Consider the following 26,144-nt stretch of genomic DNA (forward strand, 5'->3'; position numbering starts at 1 on the left):
TTGTCATGGTTCTGTTTGTGGCCAACAGGGGGCAGTGTAGGGCTCCGCCTGCTGCTGCACACCTGTTGGTCATTGTGTCATGAATTGCCACTTGAGGCCCGACCCCTCAGTGTCGGGTCATTGTTGCCGTTTGTTTGTCGCTGTGTTCACACGTCACGTTTTGCTTCCTGTCTTTGGTTTTTGCTGGACTTTATTTGAATGAATTTTTGAGTTAGTTTCTCCGGTGTATTCCTGTTTGCATTTTTGTTCAATACAATCCACCCTGCACTCCTCAAGAGTGTTCTGAAGTCACGCTACAGGCTTTTACTTTTTTTTTTTTTTTTTTTTTTTTTGTCTCTCCCAAGAATAATGATCTGTTTGAAGACAAACATTTAACACCTAGCCTCCGCAGGGACCTACCTCTGTGTAATTACGACACACGCCGCAAGCAATGCGGCGTTTGAACTCTGTGTCGCTAAATAGCGGGACCTGCATTTTGCACAAAACTGTACTAAATTGTCCCGAAGTGTGAGCGTGGATGGTTGTTCGTCTTTGTGTGCCCTGTGATTGGCTGGCAACCGACTCCGCCTTCTGCCCGGAGACAGCTGGGATAGGCTCCAGCGACCCTAGTGAGAATCAAGCGGTTCGGAAGATGAATGCATGAATGAATGTACACCGAGTGTTGACTTGGGTGAAGAGGATGGCTTCACCATTCATTGCTGTGATCATTTCTTACAATCATTATTTATCCCTGGGCCGCTCTTATTATTCACACACATATTCATAGCCAATTATTCTCTCATCCATCCAGAAAATGTTGCATTTGCTACAGATGAGAAGCTTTTATTCTGAGATGACTTTTCGTAAGCGCCTCTTTCCATATTAATGCAATGCCGAGTCGAGTGGTCCTCAAGATCCACCGGTCAATAGGCGGATGAAAGATGGGCATTTACTGGTTGGAGTGATTTATTTTTTTTCGGAGATGCAAACATTGAGAATTGTTGCCGATATATAAATATATATTTTTCACCAGTGTTGTGTTAAAGAAAATAATGTTGCCTGGAGCAGTTTTGCCAGAGCCGTGTTCTGCTTGGATTTAGCTCCACTCGAGCTCCAAGTGACATTTTATCGTTCTTTGAGACGTCTCTGCTGGTTGCAGCCAAGGATTTGATTTTTGCATCAGTTGCAAAAGACAAAACTAATACACGAAACGTCATGCAATTAGTTTCATTGGTGATCATGCCCATGGCGAGTGGCCGTCCATGTTGGGATGGTTGGCCTTTGGCGGAGGCCTGTTCTCAAGTCGGAGATATAAAGACATAATTTTACATATAAAACGTTATAAACTGGTTGTGTCATGTTGTTTGTGTTTTTGTGGTACACGGCAGCTGAAAAGAACAATCTGTCATATGATGTACTCCAAGAAAACAAAGTAGCCACTCTTGTAGTGACTTTGCGATAACCGTAAATAAGGTTATTGCCTTTCTGACGGTGTCGACAATGACCAAAGAACGGGAAATTATAAGGTTCATAAAAGTCAAATCCATGGCGGAGCTGTTGTACGGAATGTTTACGGCCCATTGAACGGCACCTTTTATTTGCCATCGCCGCCGGCGAGCGTCACTCGTATGGGAAATTTCTGGAAAAAAAAATGACAGGTTAGAAAACCGGCTCTGTAATTCCATGCATGCAAATACTGAGCAAGCACATCCGTAAACTGTTGACATTTCAGAGCCGGAGGGAGACGCATTCCGATGGGGAGGGAGATCACTTTGTGGTCAAGATCATCTGCGGCCATGTAGCGCCAAAACCGGGATGGTGGAGGATCGCAAAATCCTTCCTCAAAGATATATCGCTGCCATTTTATGAAGTGAAACAAATCCAATGCCGCTCCGGTTGCTCCTTATAAGGCAGCGGACCATTTCCATGCCACACACCTCAAGATAAGACGGTAGAACCACGTGACGTCTCGATCATGACTTTGCTTCGAAATCGCTCTTAAAAATAAATGGTTTCACGTTGAAATACTTATAAAAGAAAAGACGTACAATGCATGAAAAATAATACGAACCCTCGCCGGACTGGATTCTAAATGGGACCATATTTTCCATGATGGTGTTTTTCTTGGTGCCTCTTTCATTTTTATGTCTTATAGAAAAGAAAAACAAAACTCGGGATTGTTCCGAGGTTAGACATTCCCTCCCAAATCAGATCATGTCAAATTCTCCTAAACACGTCTCTCCCTGTTTAAGGGAGCCACATTGTTAGGAGTCCAAAACAATGACGTGACTAATTTCAGAAACCTCCAACCTCCTAATCAGAGTCTCGCTTACGCTGAATCAGATCTCATTCCGGTTGAGGCGTTCTGAAAATGTCATCTATGGCACTGATGAGTCACTTTTTCACTGGGGGAGACAGATGCTATAAATCCTGCTTTTTATTTTCTCACAAATATGGGAATGTTGTCAATCGCTGTGCCTCGTGGCAGGACCTGTTTGGTTTTATCAAGCTCGACGGGTGGCACGTTGTAACCCATGAAAACGCCACGTGAACGACTGGTTCCAGTGAATCGATTCCAATGTGGTACAATTTGTATTTGTCGCTATGATGGCGGCACAAAGAGAAAAGGGGCAGGGGGGGGGGGGAGTAATGAATGAAATCACAGATCCCCAGACCAGAATCGTGCCTCATCCAAATATGGGAGAAGAGTCCAACATGTATCGGATATTGTCCAAGGGGATTGTCGAGTATCGATGTGAGCCAGTTGCAATCATTCATTCATTCATTCATTCATCTTCCGTACCGCTTGATCCTCATTAGGGTCGCGGGGGGTGCTGGAGCCCATCCCAGCCGTCTCCGGGCAGTAGGCGGGGGACACCCTGAATCGGTTGCCAGCCAATCGCAGGGCACACAGAGACGAACAACCATCCACGCTCACACTCACACCTAGGGACAATTTAGAGTGTTCAATCAGCCTGCCACGCATGTTTTTGGAATGTGGGAGGAAACCGGAGCACCCGGAGAAAACCCACGCAGGCCCGGGGAGAACATGCAAACTCCACACAGGGAGGCCGGAGCTGGAATCGAACCCGGTACCTCTGCACTGTGAAGCCGACGTGCTAACCACTGGACTACCGGGCCGCCCCAGTTGCAATCAGAATACCCCCAAACAAAACATATAAACATTGTGCACCCCCCCCCCAAAATAAGGTTCTTTCATTAATGATGCTCTTTAATCTACATTTTGTCTCTTTCCCGCCGTATGCTAGTTATACCCGCTCGTATTTGCCTTCCCGTTCGTCAATTATTTGTCGCCGCACCGAAACGATAGCCGTGTGCGCGTTTGTGTGTGTTTACAGCAGAAATAAAGCTCCCCATTGATAAGAACAAGTTCTTCTTGTTAAGGTATCAGCAAAGCTGGACGCCAGCCAGTCAAGTCTCAGGGGCGTGTTTGTACACAAGCCATTGCTGTGACACGACTTTTGCCACCCTGCATCTCCGAGCAGAGCCGCACGCACGCACGTGGCGAGATAGTGTGGGAATGGAAACATGTGTGAACACTTTCCTTCCGAGAGATACATCCAAGAGGACACCGAGCAATGTTTCATCTTGCATCTCTCTTGCGGGCCAAGCGATTGCAGGCGTCTAAAAATGCTTCCATGTGCAGCCTGCGCATTCCGACTACCTCTCGGAGGCATTTCGAGACTCTCCCCCTCATAGATATCAGATTCCCAGGGGACGCTAGCTCGTCGTGAGAAATTCCCCGTAGCGCTGAGTTGCCGTCGAATAACAGGACGGGGGAATTTTTTTTTTTTTTGTCATTCGGGTTGCATATTTTTATACTTGTGCCCACGATTGTTTTCCTACTGTTATGCACCAAGGGAGATGGAGTCGGGGCTTTTTTTTTTTTTTTTTTTATGACGGTCGTAATCACCCTCCCTGGCGGCTGCATCGGGACATCGGCTCCAATGGGCTGTTGCGGGGCGCACCTCGCCGTCAAATAAAAGTGTCTGGATGAAGGTCGGCGGGAGAACAAAGAGGTTCTGTGTGAGTGGGGGGTGGGGGCGTAAAAAAAAAAAAAAAAGCCACTCTCAGAGGGCGAGATACAAACCCGTCTGTTACGGCGTGTGCAATGTTCTGCCTTCCAGTCTATTTGTTTAAGCATCACGCGTCACCGTGACTGTCAGTTGAAAGCGGCGCAACTGGCCCGCGCTCTCTTTCTTTGACGGCACCGCAAGGTTGTGTCAAACAAGCGACTCGCTATGACAAATGGTGTTTAGTGTCAAAATTACATAGGTCGTGAATGCGTTTAATAAAAAAAAAAACTGCATGACCACATCCTAAGTAGAGGGGGGGTGGGGGTGGGGGGGGGGTGATGTTTGGATACTTCAACATCTGTTTTCAGGCAAAGCTCAGGAAAAGGGCAGTCGCATGACAAAACCGCAATATGAGATATTTGGTTCACTGCAGCAGGACAGGAAGTAGGATCCTGTAACGAGGCCCGTCCGACTAAACTGATTTACGAACCCTCCCCTAAGTGTCGGACATTAGAAGGTAATTCAAGAAGCAGCATTAATTTTTTTTTTTTAAAAAGCATGAAACACGGCGAGGACATCTCGTACTTTAAATATGCCTCTGATGCAGATCATAGCAGCCACTACCAAAGTGTGACTTTCGATATTACCGCTTTTTAAAAGCTTCACTTTAGCTCTTGAGTCGACGCAAAGTGACAAATCCCAAAATGAGTTTTTTTTAAAAACGTCTCGATCTTACTACTGAATCAGTCCCCGTGGGCAACCACGTTTTTTTTTTTTCAAAGCCCACTCCATCAAAAGTGCCTTGCTAGGAATGCCAATCCATCCAGATCTTAACATTAAGACGTTTTGTCATTGTAACTCGTGTGTGTGTGTGTGTGTGTGTGTGTGCACTCGTTTCCATGTTTTGAGGGGACATCAAATTGGAAACAGTCACGTCTTGGGGACCATTTTCCGTATGGGGACAAAAAAGCAGGTCCCCATAAGAATAACGTATAAAAAGCATCAGATGGCTGCCCTGAATGTGCCTGTGAAGTTTTTAGCAAAACCCCACAAGTCACCATTTTTACTGATTGTGTGTGTGTACATGGTGCTCAGCAGCCCCCCACATGGTTATTCGGTGCTATTGCACTCACTCCTCCACACACACACTTTGCATATGCCCCGCCCATTTGGTCCCCTAATGGAAGGATTTTTACAAGTGGGAGGGCGAAGGTGTGTGTGTGTGTGTGTGTGTGTGTGTTCATTGCAAGACCAAAAACGATGTCAGCAAACTGCCCACCTCCTAATATCTCATTTTATTTCTGGCTTGAAAAATGACCACTGTCTGTCTTGTACTTAGAAGACCCCTTCATGCTTCTTCCCCCCACCACGCTGTGTTGACATGACAACCCAATCCAGCCGCCTGGCAGGATATTCGAAGTGTCACTTTGGTCAACGTTTCTCATTCCTTCATATTACGCCCGTTGCAAGTTGTGCCATTGTTTTAGTGATGTTATTCCGGGCACCGGGCCCTTTTATACGGAGACGCTCCAGACCGAATCGATGACGCATTCATCTTCACGTGACGTGTGAGCAAGACAGGTGCACTGGCGTGTTCCAACCCCTTTTTTGTAGACGGCGCAATTAATCTGCCTTTGTGCTAAATTAAGAAACGTGGGCGAAGCCAAATGGAAAATCAAAAGAGGAAGTCAGGAGTTTTACACTGGAGACAAAGATCAGCACCTTTATTGTGGAAAAAAAAAATAAAAAGATAGAGGTGTTGAAAGATTAAACAGGGTTTTTTTTTGTTTGTGTTTTTCTTGTTTGGATTAGATGTACAATAGTGTTACTTTGTTTTGTGTTGTTGTGGTTAATATGTTGTCCAATTTTTTTAATTTTTTTTGACACCACCTGTGCTTGTCAACCTTTGTGTCTTCCAATCAGCCCCCTCGGCCACACATGCCTTGTCCAGGTGCTCTTCGTTGTCTCATCACTTTGCTTGTATTTAGTTCCCCGCGTTCATTCTGACTTGGGTCACTTCACTGCCTTTGCTGCTTGTGTTTCTGTCACTGTGTCAAGTCTTGTTTCCATTTGTGGTTAATTCATAAGCAGTTTTTGGGTTTGTTACATGGATTTTTTTTTTTTTGCTCATTTGAAATGACTTTATTTTGAGGGTGGGGGGGGGTCACTCCTGTTCACATTTGTATCCCAACCAAGCACAATCCTAATCCTCCTAAAAACCAATACCCTGCCACTGCAGCCTTTTATCCCAGCCTATGTACAATAGAGCCTCCATTGAAATTGTGAACTTGAGACTTTTTTTTTTCATTTGAACCTCTTCTCTGTATTAAATCTAAAACACCTCAGAAAACCAATGCCATCTGCAGGATTCATCCCCGAATAGCCACGGGTGATTCGTTTACCGTCTTTCACTAAATCCGCGGACTGATACAGACGTCTGGTTTGAGCCCTGTGCCACCAGATCGTGACGGCGGCGTCCTCTGCTCTTCTGGGACACGAGCATTGAAAAGCGAGGCCTTTTTCAATCGATTTGCTCTTGCATTGTCACTCACACACCCAAGGCGTCCACTTGAATCTTCTTGCTCCCACACTCTTTGTTCTTCCCTTTCACAAGACAAGAGACAAGGCGAGCTGAGGCTAAACAAGGCAGTCTTGATTCAGCAGAGGCGCCCGGAGAGCAGCGCTAATTCTCACGCAGGCGTCCACCGAGAGACACCCTCGGGGTGTTTTGTCAGACTATTTCACAAAGCGGGGCGATGTGCTGTGGTCCTGAGTGAAAACAAAAAGTGACGGCGGGGCTACTTTGAACCCCGGCGAGCAGATGGAACCGCAGATTGTTGCAAAGGGGCTAAACTGCCTCAGCAAAAACCATATGGGTCAAAAATGGCATTTCGAAAAGTAGCGTTTTCGTGACATGCTATAAGCAGGACTGGAGGATCATAGACATAACAAAAGAAATCATGATGATGATGATGATGAGGAATTAACGACAGGAAAGAAACCCAAAGACCCGCCATCTGATATTTGAATTATGACACCCCAAAAGAAAAGCCAAGTCATGCCATCAGCGCCGAGAAGGATAAAACACAAACTAGCTTAGCCGCGTCGGAAAGAATAATTACGGTTGGAGCTGTCCTGTTGAGCAGCGCTTTCACCTGCTTGCTGATGTAATCTGGATTTACCCGACTTCCCGTCTCGTCTTGCAACGGGATTTTTTTTTTTTTCAATCCGAGCGTCAACCCGGGGACTTGCCAACGATGCAAGACGTTGCCGCCGAGAAACTCAAAAGCTGTAACGATTTAAACCGAACAGAAGAATGAGAAGTCAGTCTGGAATGGTTAATCCGCCACACCCCGGCACGAAAAATGGACAATACATATATCTGCAAGACTCAGAATTATAAACAACCGGATTTAAATGACATTGCTTTAGCACCGCCAAGTTATATTTTTTTCCGCTCATTAAAATACAGCAATTAATAAGCCTCTCGAGTCATGTGAGTGTAAATTGCTGTGAGCGATTCTCCACTCGGAACTCATTTGAAAACACGCAAGAACAAATCAACAGTGAGGAGAAGGTGTCAGAAGAGAAAAAAAAAAGGTTCCGGCGGCTGCGCCGGATGGCGTTTCAGTTAATTAGTTGGAGGGGACACGCGGATGACAAACGTAGATTTGCCGTTCTAAGAGCCGGCAGGGCCCTTCTCACGGCGGTCTGTTGAGAAAGCGTGATGTCATCAGGCGGCGCATGCCCCATTGTGTCCCTTCAGGCGTGAGTAATTGTGCACTGCTCTCACCCTTTATGTAGCACGAAAAAAAAATTATAATAATAATCCAATCGGGGCGGTGTTCGTATTTTCTTATGTCAAGAAATGGAAATGTTTATTCGGCTGACAAAAGGAAAAATGTACCCACGTCTGTCGTGTAATCACAAACGTTGCTCTCCGCCGAAGCCTGTTGCAATTACAGTCGACACAATGTGTATTATTTTTCTCCTGATTTTTGTGACGGGGGCGCCGAAGGCCCCGAAGGCACGGCACCCTAAGCATGCACCTAATTGGCGAGCCCTCGGTGCGAACCGTCATCGCTTCTCAACACACAACTGGCGCGTCATTTTTTTTTTTTCACACCGTTTTTCACTCGCAACCTCATTTTGAACTTGGAAACATCCGAGCCTTCTTAAACGCCATCCTGAATTCAGTTTGATCAACGCGACTCAGGATGCCGCGTTTATTCAGCTTGTGAGTGAAATGACTCACGGATGACAGTTTTTGTACAGTAAAGCCTGGAAGGCAGCGGCCTGCCCTTCCACCCACCCAGAAGACTTCCTCTTTGCTCGAGTCAGGAGAGGAAATTGAGCCCAGATGTGACTTCAAACAAAAGAAAAAGCGAACAGGGAGAGGAGGTGGGATCAGGCCCATCTTTCCTGTGACCCAGAGACCCGTTTCTTCCTGGCATCTCCTCCTCCTCCTCCCCCTTTTCGATTGTCCGTTGTGAGTTGCAGTCCGTCGGTTTAGCTTTTCTGGCTCTTTGACAGCACGGCGTATCCTCTGCACCAAATAAGAAGCAACCGCCCATTTTTCAGTCTTGTGCGGCATCTTTTTTTTTTTCTTTTTGGTTCAGCTGCTAAATATAAGAACATGACGACGTTCCACATCAGCGCTGTGATTAGACGTTTGAAAAATGTTGAGCCATTAAGCATCTTCTGAAACGGAATGAATAAGAGGCCAAATGAAAAATGGCTCTTTCCGCTCTCAAATGGCATTGGAGCCTCCCCGACACGGCTCTTTCGGGACTTTTTCTTTCCAGGAGTTGCACAATGCTAAAAATAAATAAATGAATGAGCCCTGTTTTGTTTTGTTTTGTTTTGTTTTACCCAATTTATTCTAAAAGTGTCTTCACGCACACCCCCAATGGACCGATAAATCTTTTTTTAGGCATCGGAAATGGAGCACTTTATCATCCAGGTAGTCAAAACACAGCTTTCTAATGAGCGTTTGGATATTTGCATCTCGGGTATCCGGATCGTGAGCTTCCCTTTTTTTTTTTTGGAATGAAAATGACAATCCTTTCTGCTTCCAAATCGTGACGTGCACCTGCGGCACGGTTTCCCCGATGTTGTGTTCCTCACTGATTGCAGTGATTAGCCATCCACGAGGAGCACAAAGCGCCAGACTTCAACCGCTGCAGTCGGTAGATCCTTTGACGTTTATTTTGGTTGCGGGAATGTAAAACTCGGCACCAATTGGCCTAACGTATCTGCCTGACAAGTGACTACCCGTACATATGTTGCCTAAGCAGCCGGCGGAGGTATTAAATCTCGGATGACTTTGACGCCTCGTGTCAAAAATGCCAGTAATCCGCAATCCTCTCTTGCCGTCCTCTTTTAAGACATTTCAGCTCCGTTGGCTTTTACTTCCAAACTACTCCTCCTGCTTGTTTCCCATTCCTCACCCCTCCCTGCTTGTTGTCAAGTGTTTTTACAGGCTTGGCTTCAGCATAGGGCAAGAACTCTGGCAGGACTATCTTGCATTATAACGCACAGGCTGCCTTCACTACGCAATGACACAGATTCCGACTTCAGACGAGCCCCCCACCCCCGTAAAATGACCGTCCATCCATCCATCCATCATCTACCGCTTATCCGGCAACAGCTTTAGCAGGGAAGCCCAGACTTCCCTCTCCCTAGCTACTTCTTCCAGCTCTCCCCGGGGGATCCCGAGTCGTTCCCAGGCAAGCTGGGTGACATAGTCTCTCCAGCGTGTCCTGGGTCTTCCTCAGGGTCTCCTCCCGGTGGGACATGACCGGAACACCTCACCGGGGAGGCATTCAGGAGGCATCCGAATCAGATGCCCAAGCCACCTCATCTGGCTCCTCTCGATGTGGAGGAGAAGCGGCTCGACTCTGAGCCCCTCCCGGATGACCGAGCTTCTCACCTTATCTCTAAGGGAGAGCCCGGACACCCTGCGGAGAAAACTCATTTCAGCCGCTTGTATCCGGGATCTCGTTCTTTCGGTCACGACTCATAGCTAAAATGACCGTTGTGCTATCAATATACCGGTAGTTTTGTGTATGCATACCACGTGTTTCCTCACAAGACGGTTTAGTAAGAAATTGCACCAAATTGCTAGGTATTTTTTATTTATTTTTTTACGATTTGGAACGATTACCCACGTGTGCCGCGGGAGTTTTGTGACACGTGCGCCGTAGATGCAGACGGTGCAGTTATGATTTCTGGCCAGTGTCTGAATGCGCAGCCACTTGGGAGGACCGGGAAGAGCATATAGCATAAAACGATCATCCGAGTGATTTGCTGTGATGACGCCTGAAGGGAAAAAGCCCAAAGTCACATCCATCGGTGTGCATATAGAAACGCATATGTAAGCGCCGGTGCAGTAAACGAGCTCCGAGCGTCTCCCCGGAGTAAAATGCAGCGCTGTCTTCCGGGGGATACAGGCTGTGACATGAGACGCATGAAAATTTCTAATCAATGGTGGGGGGGGGGTGAACATAATTACATCGCCTTAGAAATTAATGAACTCATCGATCGGGTGTCTAAACTTGCATTCGTTTTCTGTACCGCCAAAAGGGTTGCGGGTGAGCTGGAACTTATTTCAGCTGACTTAAGGTGAGAGGCGCGGGGTACATATCCTGAATTGGTCGCCAGCCAATTGCGAAGCACATACCGGGGAAGGAAACATTCGCACCTATAGGCAAAATGGAATCTTAACTGTATTCGTGTTTTCGGGATTGTAGAAGAGAGCCAGAGTGTCCGGAGCAAACCCACGCAAGCGCTCGGAGAACATGGAAAGCTCCGCACGGGAAGGCCAGATGGCGGATTTAAATCCCCAACCTGAGAACTGCGAGGCGGATGCGCAAGCCGCTAGTGCGGCGTGCCATCCGACTCCAAACTGAATCGGCATATTGTTCTTTAAAGCCACTGAAATCTTCCAAGCAAATGCCTTGATTATACCGTCGGCAGTGTGAAATCCTGCCACTATTCTGCTAAAAAAAATAAAAAAAATATACGTGCAGTTCTTGCAGGGGTTTCTACTCTTCTTGTAACACTAATTTGGCTGGCACCTTTTGAAGTGCTTTGCAATGTCCAGACGTAAATGAATGCAGCGAGGAATGTGATAAGCTAATGATGTCTCGAGGGAAGGTAACGAATTTAATCAAGGGATAAACATATCTGCATCTGGAAGATGACTCGCCCCCCCGCCCCCGCCCCCTCCCTTTCTCTGCCCTCCGTTAACACAGTTGGGAGTGCCGCAGACGGACATTTTCGTGTGTGTGTGTGTAGGGTTCTGGTGTATCTGCAGTTTTATCAAGGTGCAGAGAAGCATGCAGAGTAAATATGCCACGCCAAAGCTCTCCAGGCGCGGGAAAGAAAGGGAATTTCCACTGAAATTACACAAGAGAATATTGACTGCAAAAAAGAAAAAAAATAAGGATTTGTGACATCTGGTTCTCACGTTTTAAAACGCTGTCCTTAAAATCAACTGGAGTCGCCGGATGTATTTCTACTTTGGCATCGAGATCAATGCTAATCTTGTACCAGCCCAATGATGTCAGTAATCGCAGTAAGACAGTTTGTCAATAACACTTTCTGATTACGTGAACCTGAAGGTCATGCGCTAGCAGTTAGTGAAAGAAGCTACGGGCTGTTAAGACCATGGTCTGGATTTCTGCTGCGAGTATAAGTACCCACTTTTGTGCCCAAACTGGATCCGTATTTTTTTTTTAGCAATTTATTTGGTGCAGACCTTCCAGCTCCATTTTCTTCGCATGCTAAAGAAAGACACCAATGATACACCATCAAGATCATAGCGGCCCACTGCAAACTTGTCCGTCAAGGTAAAAATAAAAATAGACCGTTTCCTCTAAATTTATGCGATCAATTATTCATGCGAGGGAGCACAGGCTCCGTTTCGTGAAGGAATTGAATTTAGACTACAGCCGCTACAGCCATGCGTGACGGCTGATAGACAACCACAACGGGCAAAACCCCAGACTGGCCGAAAATTGTCACTAGATCAAAATTCTGATTTCGATGCTAGGCCGGAAAAATCCGAATATTGGGGGTGATTCAACTTCACTGGCAATTTAAAAGAGGAAGCGTGAAGAATTCGATATAAGTCGGGGAAAGTCATAAAAACAAACACACAAAACCATTTTTTTTTCATGCTCGGCCATGAATGTCACAAATGCGGAAAGGTACATCTTTACCATCCGTAATAATACGGGCATGAAAGCGTTCACCATCCTTGACGTCACCGACGTGACAGAAGAACGTAAAAGAAGTCTTTCATCTCCATGAACTTTGACCTCGCTTATACGTATTGAAAGTTATTTTAAACAACTGTGAAGTTTCTGCAATGTCCATGTCATTTCTTTTTCATTTAAATATGTCTTTTTCTAACCTTGGTTAGTTTAACAAATGCATCCACACGATTTTATATGTCCGACATATTTTCAAATGTCTTTTCATTCTTATACAATGTCTTAATACTCCATCCATCCATCCATCCATCTTCTACCGCTTATCCGGGGCCGGGTCGCGGGGGCAACAGCTTTAGCAGGGAAGCCCAGACTTCCCTCTCCCTAGCTACTTCTTCCAGCTCTCCCCGGGGGATCCCGAGGCGTTCCCAGGCCGGCTGGGTGACATAGTCTCTCCAGCGTGTCCTGGGTCTTCCTCGGGGTCTCCTCCCAGTGGGACATGCCCGGAACACCTCACCAGGGAGGCGTTCAGGAGGCATCCGAATCAGATGCCCAAGCCACCTCATCTGGCATCTGTGTTAATACTGTATATTGAATGTGCATTTTAACAAAACACCATGGGGGGAAAAAAAATTCTTTCAAAGAAACCCTTCCGAAAATTCTTGTGTTGAAGCTTGTGCTGGCGTACATGGTGACGATAAGTATTGACGGTACAGAGATGTGGCACTCGAAATGAGCGTTTCTCTCCCAAGGGGAATTAAGAAGCCATCTGGAATAGGGAAGGATGGATTTCCTAAGAGGAAAAAAAAAATAACTCAAACTGTTTGCATAAATGTCTACGATATGCCTCCGGTATGGAGCACACCTCTTGTAACAAGATTGGCTTCCAGGAAGATGGCTGTTAAGATGGAAAAAGTTTATTTGGAGTTGAAATGGATGCAAAAGAAAAAAAAGCCCCGTCGGGGGGTTGTGTATTCCACGCGTCAATTACAATGCAAATGGTTGCTCACGTTATGGTTAAGTTGTAGGCTGGAACAAATGGCGAGTGAGTTTAGACGCACGAGTTTCTGCAGTGTGAGGGCACCGGGGGAGGTGGAGCACAGCTATTACGGAGCTGTTGGAGGAGCGGGGGGGGATTTGCATTCTTTATTCTGAGGAGGGGAGGGACGGTCGAGGGAGGGAGAGAGAGAGAGAGAGAGTGGGAGAGAGAGAGGGAGGGAGAGGCGCAAGGAGGAGCGCGCACGTCGCACTATCAACTGGATTCCATCTCGGAAAACAACTCCGGGGAAGTCTTTAGCGCGAGAGACACCGAAGTGCAAGCGAGTCGATCCCCCACTCCGAGCGCGCACGGGGCGGACGCAGCCGGCTGTCATGGCCCGCGACGAAGCAGGCGGCGGAGACTTCCATCAGCGGGTCCTCGCGGTTCTGCATGAGTGGACGGGGAGCAGCGGGAGCTGCGATCGTCGCCCTGCGTTCTGCCGCCCTTGCTCCGTGGCGCCGGCTCCGTTGAGTTAAAGAGGCCAAAACCAAAAGTAAGCGTCGAGGCGGTGGCGTCAAATAATATGCTGCGAGGACGCTCGATCGCAACCTTCCAGACGGACCTATGCGCATGAGCATCCTGCAGCCCGCCGCATGCGAGAAGGCAGAAAAGTTCAACGGCGGTAGCGGCTCGGGAGGGCAGTGGGGGGGACGGATAAAGACTCGTCAAAGGTACCACTGCGTCCATCACTGCGAGGAAAATCGTTGACCATTTCATCATTTCACTTCAGAAATGGAGCGCTGGAGAATTAGGAGCAAAATAGAGGCGGCCCTGTTCACTTTCTTGAAATGCTGTTTTTCAACGCCCGCAACCTCACCCCAATTTGACCAAATTGAAAGATTACGAGTCCGAAACGGCCCCCGGCCCCAATGTTTCAGGCCCCCATGGAGATGACACCCTCCGCGCACCCCCCCCCCCCCCCTCGCCTTTCAAGCGCTCTTCGAAATATTCCATCCGAATGAACACCGCTCACTGGGGCAACCTTTGAAGTCTGCCTGATCTACCTCTTATCGCCCCTTAAATACCTTCGCCCGGTTTCAACTTTTAATTGCGTTTCTCCCAGCAAATCCACTTCTAATCCGATTGTCCCGGACACGTATTGGAGCATTCATCTGGAGGTGCTCGCTAGACTGGAAATTTAATAACAACAGGGATAGAACAGTGATGGGAGGTAATATACTATCTATCTATCAATTCGTCCGTGCTTCCTTTTAAGAATAGTGGCGGTATGTTTGAGATTTTTTTTTTTTTAAATGATTCCAGCAATAATATGGATGCAATTGCCTTGTGCTGCTGTGGTAGCCCGTTTTTATCGCCTCCCGTGGTTGCTTTCCCTCCCCACTGCTCATTTGATTAAATGTAGCAGCTCTTTCCATTTAGAAAAGTAGATCACAGATGTGTGACGAAGGTTTTTTTTTCCTTTCCTTTCCACAAAACAGCCATGCAGTCAGTCGTCTCTCTCTCTCAGGGAATTTCAACATAATTGTGTCCGTGTTATCCGTCAATGAGTCAGGGTGGAGCTTCAGGAAAGCTGAAAGCAACCGACGACAACCAGAATCTTTCAATCGTATACGGGGGGGAGAGAATGTTTGATGGGTCGTAAAACTTAGAATAATGGATCCGTGGTCCTCAACCATGCAGCGGCCTTGTGTTTGACTCGAAACCTCCCTTGGGGAAAAATAGCCCGGATTGATCATTTATCGCAGGGGGGGGAAATACTAAATTATTGGGTAACCTATTCCATTTGACAAGTTGTGTATGTCAACGGAGTGTGTGTGTGTGTGTGTTTCTCATTGGTCTTTGTTTGCTCTCCATTTGCAATTCCATTATTCACACCCTTAAATTTTGACGACCGTGAAGGTGCGGTCTGGGCTAAGCATAATAATAATGGATCGTAAGAGGCCACTGGCAAAAAAACATCCACAGCGTTTCCGTCATGCATGAGTGCGTTTACTCAGAATCTGTTCTGGACGAAAAGGCAGTACCGGATCTATTTTTTTTCCCATCCCCGCATAGGATAGAGACGGTAACTCTCCCTCAACGTGGCGTTATAAAACCAAGCAGGACTGATCTTGCTGCCAAACTGCAAATGCGAGTGTGTGTTTTTGTGTGTGCGTGTGCGCGGTTGTTGATCTCTGTTGCCTCTCTTGACAGAGTGCGAAGGGACAAAACCCTCCTTTATGTCTGTGATACCGGATATGCAAGCGCCGTTCTGAATATTTATCAGACGCTTCAACTTTCTTTTCCAATCAGCCGGCGCGTACGCTGACATGGCGGGCGACGACGCGTGTGCGGCTCGTGTCGTTCCGTGTCGGAACAGAGTCGCTTTTGCAAAAGAAAGCGTTGGTATTCCTGCGTGCAGTGCATGTTTGTCGCTGAGAGGAAGAAGGGGGCGGGGGGGGGGGGGGGGGGGAGTGAGTAGGCCACCCTGAAAATACTAGCTTTTCTTTGTTTTCCCACAGGTCTCTGATTCCAAATGTCACCCTGTTTGGACTCTGCCCCGGTCGGGGAACAGCGGCAGTGCGTGACGGTCAGGCGAAAGGAACCCGCAGTGGCTCGCAGCCGCGCGGCTTCAAACCGGCCCCGGATGAGCTCGGCACGGCGCCACCGCTGACCAGCCCCGCCATGGTCTGACGTCTCGGCATGGATGGAGTCAGTCAAAGGACCGGCCGCCATCGATGAGACCCGTTGCTCTTCAGTCGAGGACCAACATCGACGGGACTACTCCCGCTTGTTCTTGATCGTTTCCCAGCAGCGACCGACATGATGACCAGATTCCCTGCGGTGGACTTTTTTTAAAATGTCGTATTTGCTGGATTATTCCACTATTTAGTTTTAGTTTTAGTTTTTCTTTGTTTTACTCCCTTCGAGTTCTTTTTATTTTTGTGGTTATTTTCTTCACTTCCTTATTTTGAATTTTCGGCCATGGAGTTTCCGACCGGACCCTGGAATAAGGATTGGACTTCATTCTTCCAATGTTGGTTGACTGTCATCCTAAGCCTTCAGATGCAATTCAGCCCAGGTGCCTCTTGCCCGGAAGAGTGTCGTTGTGACAAATTATTTGTGTACTGCAACGAACGCGGCCTGACATCCGTACCGCTGGGGATACAGGAAGGCTACAACGTCCTTTACCTTCATAACAACCAGATCAACAACGCCGGCTTTCCCGTGGAACTTCACAATCTGGCCTCTGTGGGGACGGTGTATCTCTATGGCAACCAGCTGGATGAGTTTCCCATCAATTTGCCCAAAAACACCCGCGTACTGCATCTACAGGAGAACAATATTCAAACCATCTCCAGGGCGGCCCTGGCGCAGTTGACCCGACTGGAGGAGTTGCACCTGGACGACAACTCCATCTCCACCGTGGGGGTGGAAGAAGGGGCCTTTCGGGAGGCCGTCAGCCTCAAACTCCTCTTCCTCACCAAGAACCACCTAAGCAGCGTTCCCATCGGCCTCCCCGAGGACTTGAAAGAGCTGCGATTGGATGAGAATCGAATCGCTAACATCGCCGAGGAGGCCTTCCAGAACGTGACGCGTCTGCAGCGCCTCCTGCTGGACGGGAACCTGCTGACCGATGAGGGCATCGCGCCGGGGACCTTCCAGGAACTGGCCAGCCTCCGGGAACTGGCGCTGGCCCGCAACTCGCTCACCTTCCCGCCTCCGCTTTTACCGAGCCAGTCGCTGGTCAAACTCAGCCTGCAGGAGAACCAGATCGACCAGATCCCGGTTGATGCATTTGCGGACTTAAATAGGCTGGAGAAGTTGGATATTTCCAGCAACCAGCTTCAGACTCTCACGCAGGGCGTATTTGACAGCCTGTCGAGCTTAAGGCATCTCATCGTGCGAAATAACCCCTGGCGCTGCGACTGTGCGGTGAAGTGGGTGGTGGTGTGGCTCAAGTCATTGCCTTCCTCCATCAACGCCCGAGGCTTCGTGTGTCAAAGTCCCGACAGGGTGCGCGGGATGGCCATCCGCGAGCTCACCTTGGATATCATCGAATGTCCGCTCGACGCCGACCAGCCTCCGTGGCCGACTCTTCGCTCCACGCCTCCCCCTCCTCCCACCACCACCTCCCCGACCACCGCAATCTCCACTCTTGCGACCACGCCCGTCCCCGACTATTCGGACTCGCCTTCTCCGCCCTCGCCCCCGATCCATCACAATCCTCCCGGCCCCCTGCCTCCTTATGAGGACCCCCTTCAGATTTCCTTCCACGTGGTTAACTCCTCGAGTATCGAGGTGAGCTGGGCGTCCTATTTCACCGTCACAGCTTACAAAGTCACTTGGGTTAAACGGGGCCAAAGCCAGATGAACGAAGGGATGCGGGAACGGACGGTGGGCGGTGGGCAGCGGCGTATCGGCCTCACCCACCTGGAACCCCGATCTGTGTACCGGATCTGCGTGCACGTTTTGGACTCTCATAACTCCTACAGGCCCGGAGAGGATACAATTTGCTCCGAGGCCAGGACCAAGTCGGCCTCGCCAACCAAGTCTCCCGGTTCGGGGCAAACTCCGAAAGAGAGCGTTAATTCCACCTTGTTAATGGCCGGCATCATCGGCGGAGCGGTTCTGATCATCTTGGTGACGCTACTCAGCCTGTTTTGTTGGCACATGCACCGGAAGAGCCGGTCGTCTTCGACCAAGTGGAAATACAACCGAGGCCGCAGAAAAGACGACTACTGCGAGGCCGGGACCAAGAAGGATAACTCCATTCTTGAAATGACTGAAACCAGTTTCCAGATAGTGGCGCTGAACAACGAGCAGCTGCTCAAGGGAGATTTCCGCATTCAGCCCATCTACACGCCCAACGGGGGGATTGGATTTAGAGACTGTCACCTCAGTAACAATAGCTTAGCCTACTGCAAGAGCAGCAACGTACCCAGTACAGAGTTTTGCCACACGTGATGCCGGGGCGGATATCGCTCTGGTGAACCCAAAAACTCCGCAAGTGATTGACAATACACACAATGCCCACAGACCCGCCCGTTTGTGTGGACAATAGCAGAAAAATATCCCCCCCCCCCCAACTCCCCCAAAAAATTAAATTCTAGTAACATATAACTGTACAATACCTGTCGATGATGTAATTTATACTGTGGATAATTATGTGGAATTCTCTGCTATCTTTTTTATTAATAGAAAAATGAGATCCAAGTGTTTTGTTTTGTTTTTTTATAAACAGCAGGGTTTTGAAAGTTGTTTTGATGGTCAATACTGTACATGAACACAGGTTTGTACAATCACGGCACGCTGGGTGTAGCTTCCGGCAGATGCTGTCGGCCTTTGGAAAATGTCGAGCACGACGAGGGCTGGGATCCTTTGCTAACCACAGGAATAGAAAAAAAAATGAATTTTTGCGCTTTTGAGATGCAAAAGCCTCCCCAAGTAGATTTCCAAATTGTCGTGCATACAGAAAAGGGCACTGATTTGTGCGTCGGAGAAAAGATCACAACTGGTAGCATGTGGAAGAAACTGAAGTGCACTTTTCCTATACATGGAAACGATTGGTGGCGCTTGCTGGTGAGGTGGTGTGGGAAGAAAGTGTGATTGGATGATTCCCATGCAGAGAAATCCCAAAAGTGCCTTTAACTGGAAAATCGTCTGTGCTCTATTTGTTTATAGCCGAGCCAAGATGAGCCTTGGTTTGAAAGACACTTTTTGGAAAACCTCTGAAATCGGATTTGTCATCTTCTGCACGCAATTAAAACGGGAGCGACTTGATTAACATGAACATAAAAAAGCAAGAAAGAATGATTGCCCTCGACGGAGCGCATGAATGTGCTGAGTCTCAACGGATTGTGCCCCCACCCCGCCCCTGCCCCTGCCAAACCCACACAGTGTTCACCCCCCACCCTCCCGCCCTCTTGTGAGGCCACAAGGGGGCGTGTTTTCTCAGCATCGTGTGGAACAGAGAGCGTGATGCAGACAGGGGAAGTGGAAACAAAGCCACACAGATCACTCGGGCGCCCCCGCCCCCTCCGACTCCATATAACCCAGATGACATTACTCTGCTCAAACAGCATTGTTATAGTGTTTATTGCTCATTGGGTTTCTTAAATGATGTGGAATCATTTCAAACGAATTGTGTCTGGCGTGCTTTGTTTCGAAAGGATATGGATTTTCACCGCTGTGACATGTCAGAGTGGGCTTTTCTTTGCAATGAGCATTCCGAAGACACCACACAATAACTCATCCCATTTTGTTGAATTGTGCAACTTTTAATTGTTTTTGGGGTAGGGTGCGGGAGGGGGTGAATAAATTAGGAAGTAAGAAACTCATTGAACCCCGCTGCAAAGTGCCGACTATGCTTTGTCACTCGCCCTTTTGATGATGTCCATTTCATGTTCTGTTTGTTTTCCACTTGCGCATTTCATGGCGTTAGGATTTAATGGGTGCGAGCCATCATCTTCCCGTCCGCCTCTCTGTCCCTGTCCCCGTCGCTCTGGTCCCAGCATGGGCTCAATTAAAGCCGTTTCCCTTGCCCTTGGGCTCACGCACTGAGGCGGCGGCGCTTTGCGTGAGATGTGCCAGCGAGAGGTCTTCATTATGCGCTTCTTAAGAAGACTCCATTTGATTTGACATCGTTTTATTTGGAGGGGGCCAAGCTTAAAGAGTTCCCACCCTCGGCCACTCCGCTCTCCCAGCCTCTCTCTTGATAATCCGCCTCCCCACCCCCAAAAAAAGGGAGACAAATATGTCCATATTACTTTGGCTCGGCTGCCCCCGACTCACGCTGAGCAACGGTGAGGCGAACACCTACACCCACTCATGGAAGGAAAAAAGGGCTCATGGTCCTCTTATTCTCTCTCTCAACGGGGTTGCAGTCCAGCAATCGAGCAGCAAACTGCAAGACGCTATTAAAGGTTCAAGACTTCACATCGCATTGGAATGGCATAAAGTATTTGCACAAAATCGTTTTTCCTTTGCCGTGACGGAGTTTCGTTATTCTTCTGTGGTCATCGCAGCATCTCCAGTTGATGTTGACCTTTTTTTCAACCAACGTCAACATATAAGCGCACCCGGATGATGTACGAAGTGTTCCTGACCTGCCCCTACTTTAACAATCGTAAAGCTTATCCGACAAAGCGCTGAACCGACAGTTTATTGTGTCGTTTTGCTCCACCTGCCGCACCCGCTCACCATAACGTACCACGCGCCAGCCACGAAGCGTTTCCGCCTTGGCTTTTTTCTTCTGTTACGAAATCCGGGTTGACAACGTCATCCGGTTTCTCCCGCACGGTCCGACGGTATATTTGCCTTACCTCGTGCCGCAGGACTGAACGATGAGGACGGAACGCAGGACGAGACACGCGGGAGACTGCGACAAGAATGCCCGCTTGAAAGCACATTTACTCGGCCTCAATAATGGCGTCGGTAGGAGCCACGGCGCACATACGCACGCGAGGTCATCAGATTCGGTCATCCGGGCTGCCGGACCTTCAGCGCTCTTAACACGGTGCGGCTAATGAATCAACCAGGCCGGGAAAGCATTTTCGTGTTTGTTTTGCAAGTACGCGTGACTCCTCAAGCATTTAACATAATGCTAAGATCAATGGAATGAAACGAAGCGGAATGCAGACTGACTTCCAGTGTTTTCAATTCGCTGGATTGGGTGTTTGCGATGGGGAGAGGGGGGGTTGTTCTTTTTTTTTTAAACCACACTTCCTGTTGGCAAATCTTTCACCTCAGATATATATCGGCATGTACTACTTTCCTGACCTTAAAATTTTGTTTGTAGAATCACAAGTATATTTGACTGCAATCATGACACGGCGCATCGACAAAACCTGATTTTAGCTGCAAAATTGACAGTGCGTGTAAAACGGCGACATAGCGATCACATTTGAAAACCCGCACAGAGATGTTTGTTTTGGAAACCAAAGTTGAGAATTTCTGTTCTTCATCATGAAATGTTGATGTTGTTCCATGTATGTGCCTTGAGGTTGAACTTACAATGTAAAGTTTTTGGAACCTTTAAATGTTTTTGCACAAACTGTACGTACTGAAGTGAAGGTTATTATTATTATTATTATTATTATTGTGGGTTTTTTTTGGGAAAATAAAAGAGCCATTGGATTGGAGCGCTCACTCCCGTTTTATTTCCCCAGAACCATTGCCAACAATAGCGACATCATAGTTCATATATTTTGTATTTTCGTGCTGGTCTACCTATTATGGGTCAGAGCGCCCAAATTTGGGTCAGAGAATTGTGCCGGAGCACATTATTTCACGTTTATTTTATCTTTGGGAAGGGATGCTCCAGCTGCTCCACCACATCTTCGCACAACGCTGGAGAAACTCCAGGCCACAACTAAATCCGACAATGAGCCTCCTCTATTCTTCATGAACTACCCCCCCCCTAAAAAAAAAAGCATATGTATCCAAAGAATCCACTGATGCCCTCTGATTTTATCATGATGCTGCATTTTGCTTACGCACACAGAATTTATAAACAGGTCCTTAAGGATTTGTGAAAAAAGAAAACAATTTACCAAGTGTTTCCCCTGAACAATTATACGGTACAGTGAACCAGTCACAATCAATTCGGCACCAAAGGTCAATATATGATCCTATCGTATGTTTTCCGATTCGTATCTCAGAAACGGGAGCACGGTCCAGCGAACCATCGGATTCTCATTTCTGTCTCCTCCTCATTTTCGGTGTCACTGTCTTTTTTTCATGTTTCTGAGATGGGTTGAAAGTGTAAAATGAATTTCCTTGCTCTGTACTCGCGACATGTGCCAATAAATTTGATTCCATTCCATGACGGGTTTGTAGTTCAAAAACCTTATTCCCCCCCCCCCCCTCCCCCACCCACTGCAAGCAAGACAAATAGAAGAGCGCCAGGGTCAAACTGTCACCATCAAGCGTCATTTACGTTTTTTAGGTCCCACTTAAACATTCTAAATCGCTGCTCACAGTGAAGTGTAAAATCCGGTCGTTATAATGACGTTAACGTGACAAAGGCGTTCGCTCGAGCAAGATCGGCAAATAGAAAATGATTTGTAAGCCACGCGAACGTCGTAAGGACGGAAACGTAAACGGGCTACGTTGAAAAGAGCTTCCGCTGTATCCTCATTTCTGCAAATTTCAAAGCGACGTGTTCTCTTTTAGCTGAGTGATGTTTAAATCTTTCCCGACGTATTCCGCTGCTCCGCAAATGAGAGTGAACCCATCATGAGAGAGAGAGCGTGGCTCCGTTCGCCATCTTCCATATGGCTGCGAAAGTAAGGGAATTGTGAATTTGCTGCCTTTTGAAATGTTCAATGAACAGGTGTCGGCTCAAAGCGGATATCTTTTGATGTCTACCTTCAATGTGGACGGGAAACCGATCCAACGATGCAATTTAGAGCCATGGTATTCAACGTTCGCAAACGTGCAAATCTGCCAGACGAACCTCTCAAAGAGGCCGCTTTAAAAGATTAGCCGTGTTGTTCGTCACATCTTCGAGTGGGCTGAGAAGCCTTTAATTACAGAGTGAAACACAGGTGAGGCCTCGGCCGCTATTTTCACCGCCGGGCTAATGGATGTCAGGACAAGGCCACTGCATTTCTCCGTCCATTTGCCGCCGACAGCAAACGTTGAGTCAATCCATTCAGGATCACCTTGCTCTCTCACTTTACATGAAAATGAATCGTTGAGTTTCTGTTTGGCATGGAGGGAAACTCTGTGAAGTGGGACATTCTTTTTGTCGCGCAGCAAAATATGCATCTGGTCATGACGGTCGATTCCGCATCCATTTTCCTCCACTTACCAGCATGCCCTGGATCTTCCCCGAGGCCTCCTGCCGGTGGGACATGCCCGGAATACCTCACCAGGGAGGCATCCGAAGCAGATGCTTGGGCCACCTCCTCCTGTTCCTCTCAATCTGGAAGAGAAGTGCCTTGCAGCAGGTCCTCCATGCAGGACCAGAGAAAATACGGTTCACAGACCGCCTGGGATAATGGACAAAAATGGACTTGGGTTTTCCCTTGCCCCGGACACGAGTGCCGGCCCCCTTTGCAAACAGGTCTTGAGGTGGGACTCGTTCACCCATCCTACGGCACATAGTAATATGTCATTATTAATCCTTTTCCATTGATATTGCGGTTTTACGAAGCTTTATTGGTGGACAGAGTATGGAACATCACTGAAGATGGTCCCCTGCTGAAAATAAATGAGTATCGAAAGTTGTTTTGCAAGCTGATTTACATGACAACCGTGTTTTGGAGATGGAAATATTTGCCGCCAATCCAAAGTTGAATCCCCCAAACCATGATCCGTGTTCGGTTCCCAGTGGGTTTTGACACATTTATTTCAATGTCTCAAAATTGTAGACCGACCGCAGGGTTTTTGTGTTTGTGCTTTGAATCCTCCTCCAGCAAAGTGTACTGCTGCTGAATCATTGAGTGACATGACTAACTACTGGCACAGCGGTTCATGTTTGAGGATCAGCGTGAAATGGGATTGCTTTGACAACATTGTGCTTAATAATTGACGCGCAACAATTGAAACGCTCAGCAAATTAACGGTCTTGTCATTGTTGCATTGCATAGAAGAGTAGTTTTACATTCAAGACTAGGCTTCAATGTTGAAATCTTTCGGTGAGAATGAATTACAAAAATATTTGAACGCAAAAGAAGGAACAAAAATGAAAACTTTGGGGAATGTCAAAAAGTTGGACAAAGTCCCTTTGTACAAAGTTGTTTTGGAGTCGTTTTTTTTGTTTGTTTGTTTCGGAATAAGTTTGATGCTAATGTGAGCGTTATGCAATCAACTGCCTCAACACAGCACACCAAAAAAATAACAAAACCAAAATCGTTCATGGGACTTGGCGCCTGACTTCCCAAATGTAATGCAGCTACTTTTGTAAAGTACTTTAAATCGTAAAGTCCTGCATCTCCCGTCTCTCTGTGTATTCATTTACTTGATTGAAAGACAACTTTGGCATTGTGAGACAAACACGTCGCAATGTTTATCGACGTCCTCAGATCACTCCAGAGAAGCAAAAAAGTAAAACACCCTGCGTGTTGTGAAATGTTTAACTGCAATCAAATATTTTTTTTTCCTTTCGAAGAGAATGAATTGAATTCATCGAACGACCCTTTGGCGTTTGGAAACATCGCTGGAAACCGAAATAAACTGCAAAGTCTTTCAGTATTAAACGAGCACGAGGCAAGACGGGATGTGAATCTAAACCCGGTAGCCGCAATATCGTGATTGAAAAAGGGTTTTTTATAAGTATTTCACGGTGAAACAAAAAAAGGATCTGCTTCTTTCCGCCTAATTAAAGTGCCTCATGCCAAGGAAACTTGGAGCAAATTCCCCGAGAAAGTGGCCAGATGAAAGTTTAACTCGCTGTCGTCGGACCTCCGAGCGCTTGGTCGCGCCACCATATGTTGAGCCAGTGGGTCAGAGGAGTCGCAATTCCTGGCGGGACATAGCAGCTGTGACCTTGAGCAAGAGACTCGCCGCCTGGGTAAGACCTGTAATGAATGAAGATGTTGATGAATAGTGAAGGCAAGAAGGTGAAGCCGGTGGCCAGGAACAGCCTGCAAATGGCTTCTGATGTGCCCATGAGAACATTTTTAAAAGTCACATCTGGTGCACCTGCACCCTCCAAAGAAATCCGGGAGGATGCCGTATGAGAAGTAACGGACCTTCCGGACTATAAGTCGCACGATACAATAAATAGAAAAGGTTCCCAAAGAGTTCATGGAACACAATCAACAGAGAAGACGAACGTCTAATTGGAGCGACTGGCTACTGGATGTTAAACAAGCTGTGAACAGCTCACGTTGGCCTGCTTTGCATCTCCAATCTCTCTCGCTCTCTACTTTGCTCGAATTTGTGTTGGGTTGAGGGAGACAAAAAACAGGGGCAGTGGAAACGGGAACAAGATCCTCCGAGATGCCCGCGGTGAAAAGGCGGTGACAGTTTATCGGGCAAAACCAGAGAGAGGGGTCCCCCTTAGACGCAGAACAGAAGCCCTTTGTCTCACAGCTGGGAAAACGGTGGCCCAAAGCTGTTTCGATGTGATGCAGGAAAGACGATTTCTTCTGGGGCCCCCCGTGTCCTGAGCACACATTACACGTTAATGACTTGGAACGCAGACAAGCCCCGGCAGAGTCTCAAGCTGCCAATTAAGCATATGTTGCGTACACCCCGGCGATGTTCCGACGCAAACCGTTTGATCGCACTCAGGCTTGGGCTACTCCAGCGCTGAGTCCATCGCAGAGGAACGGAAGCAGCTGTTGATCGGATCAAGCGCCCGACCGGCCGGCTCCGTCCTCCGCTTCGGCTTCACCGCATCACCCGGCGGATCGAAAGGGAAAATATTTTGTCCGGCGAATTATTCAGCTAAACTTCTTTAGCGGTTGTTCTCTTTGTGACATCACAGTATTCATGTTAAACTCGGGGCGATCGCCGACACATCACTGCTCACTCGAGAGACACGGCATTTTGTTTTGATGGTCATTGGTTGCAAAAGAAATACATCGGCGATTTCCATGACATTTTGTCTCGGGGAGATTCAGTGTCCACAGAAATTTCCGTGACATTTCACTTTACGCTTTACGCTGCTGTGACGATATCTACGCTGCGTTCCAGGGTTGCCATTGTTGAGAAGTTTGCAGTTTCATTTCCATGGCATCCAAAGTACGCCCATAACTGCAATGTCTCTACTCAATGGATGTTTTTTTTTTGGGGGGGGGGGGCAATCCTCCAACCACAAGCTTGCCAACATTAATTTGCCCGATTGCTTACATGTACTCAAACTAATCCCACGGCACCGTAGCAAAATTAAAAACAGCAGTTCTGCATAATCCCAAAGCTGCCGCACGACTCTGAATTGGTCAAAGTTTTCCATAAATTCCGACTGGAACTCAAGTC

General features: G+C 47.6%; 2 protein-coding genes across 3 annotated transcripts in view; both read left to right on the forward strand.

Moving 5' to 3' along the window:
* Nucleotides 1–19,943, forward strand: part of flrt2 (fibronectin leucine rich transmembrane protein 2) — a 33,119-nt gene extending 13,176 nt beyond the window's left edge. The window contains exons 1-2 of one of the 2 annotated variants that reach the window (XM_052052320.1): nt 13,434–13,942; nt 15,734–19,943. In XM_052052320.1, coding sequence (XP_051908280.1) covers nt 16,197–18,179 — 1,983 coding nt within the window. In that variant the 5' untranslated portion in view covers nt 13,434–13,942; nt 15,734–16,196 and the 3' untranslated portion in view covers nt 18,180–19,943. Of the gene's footprint in view, nt 1–13,433; nt 13,943–15,733 lie in introns of those variants that run through there. The other variant, XM_052052321.1, reaches the window with a different exon arrangement.
* Nucleotides 1–26,144, forward strand: part of LOC127592012 (proteasome subunit alpha type-6) — a 224,603-nt gene that overhangs the window by 80,025 nt on the left and 118,434 nt on the right. The gene's annotated exons all lie outside the window — the stretch shown is intronic.

This window comes from Hippocampus zosterae, chromosome 19 (genome assembly GCF_025434085.1).
Source record: "Hippocampus zosterae strain Florida chromosome 19, ASM2543408v3, whole genome shotgun sequence".
Taxonomy (NCBI): Eukaryota; Metazoa; Chordata; class Actinopteri; order Syngnathiformes; family Syngnathidae; genus Hippocampus; species Hippocampus zosterae.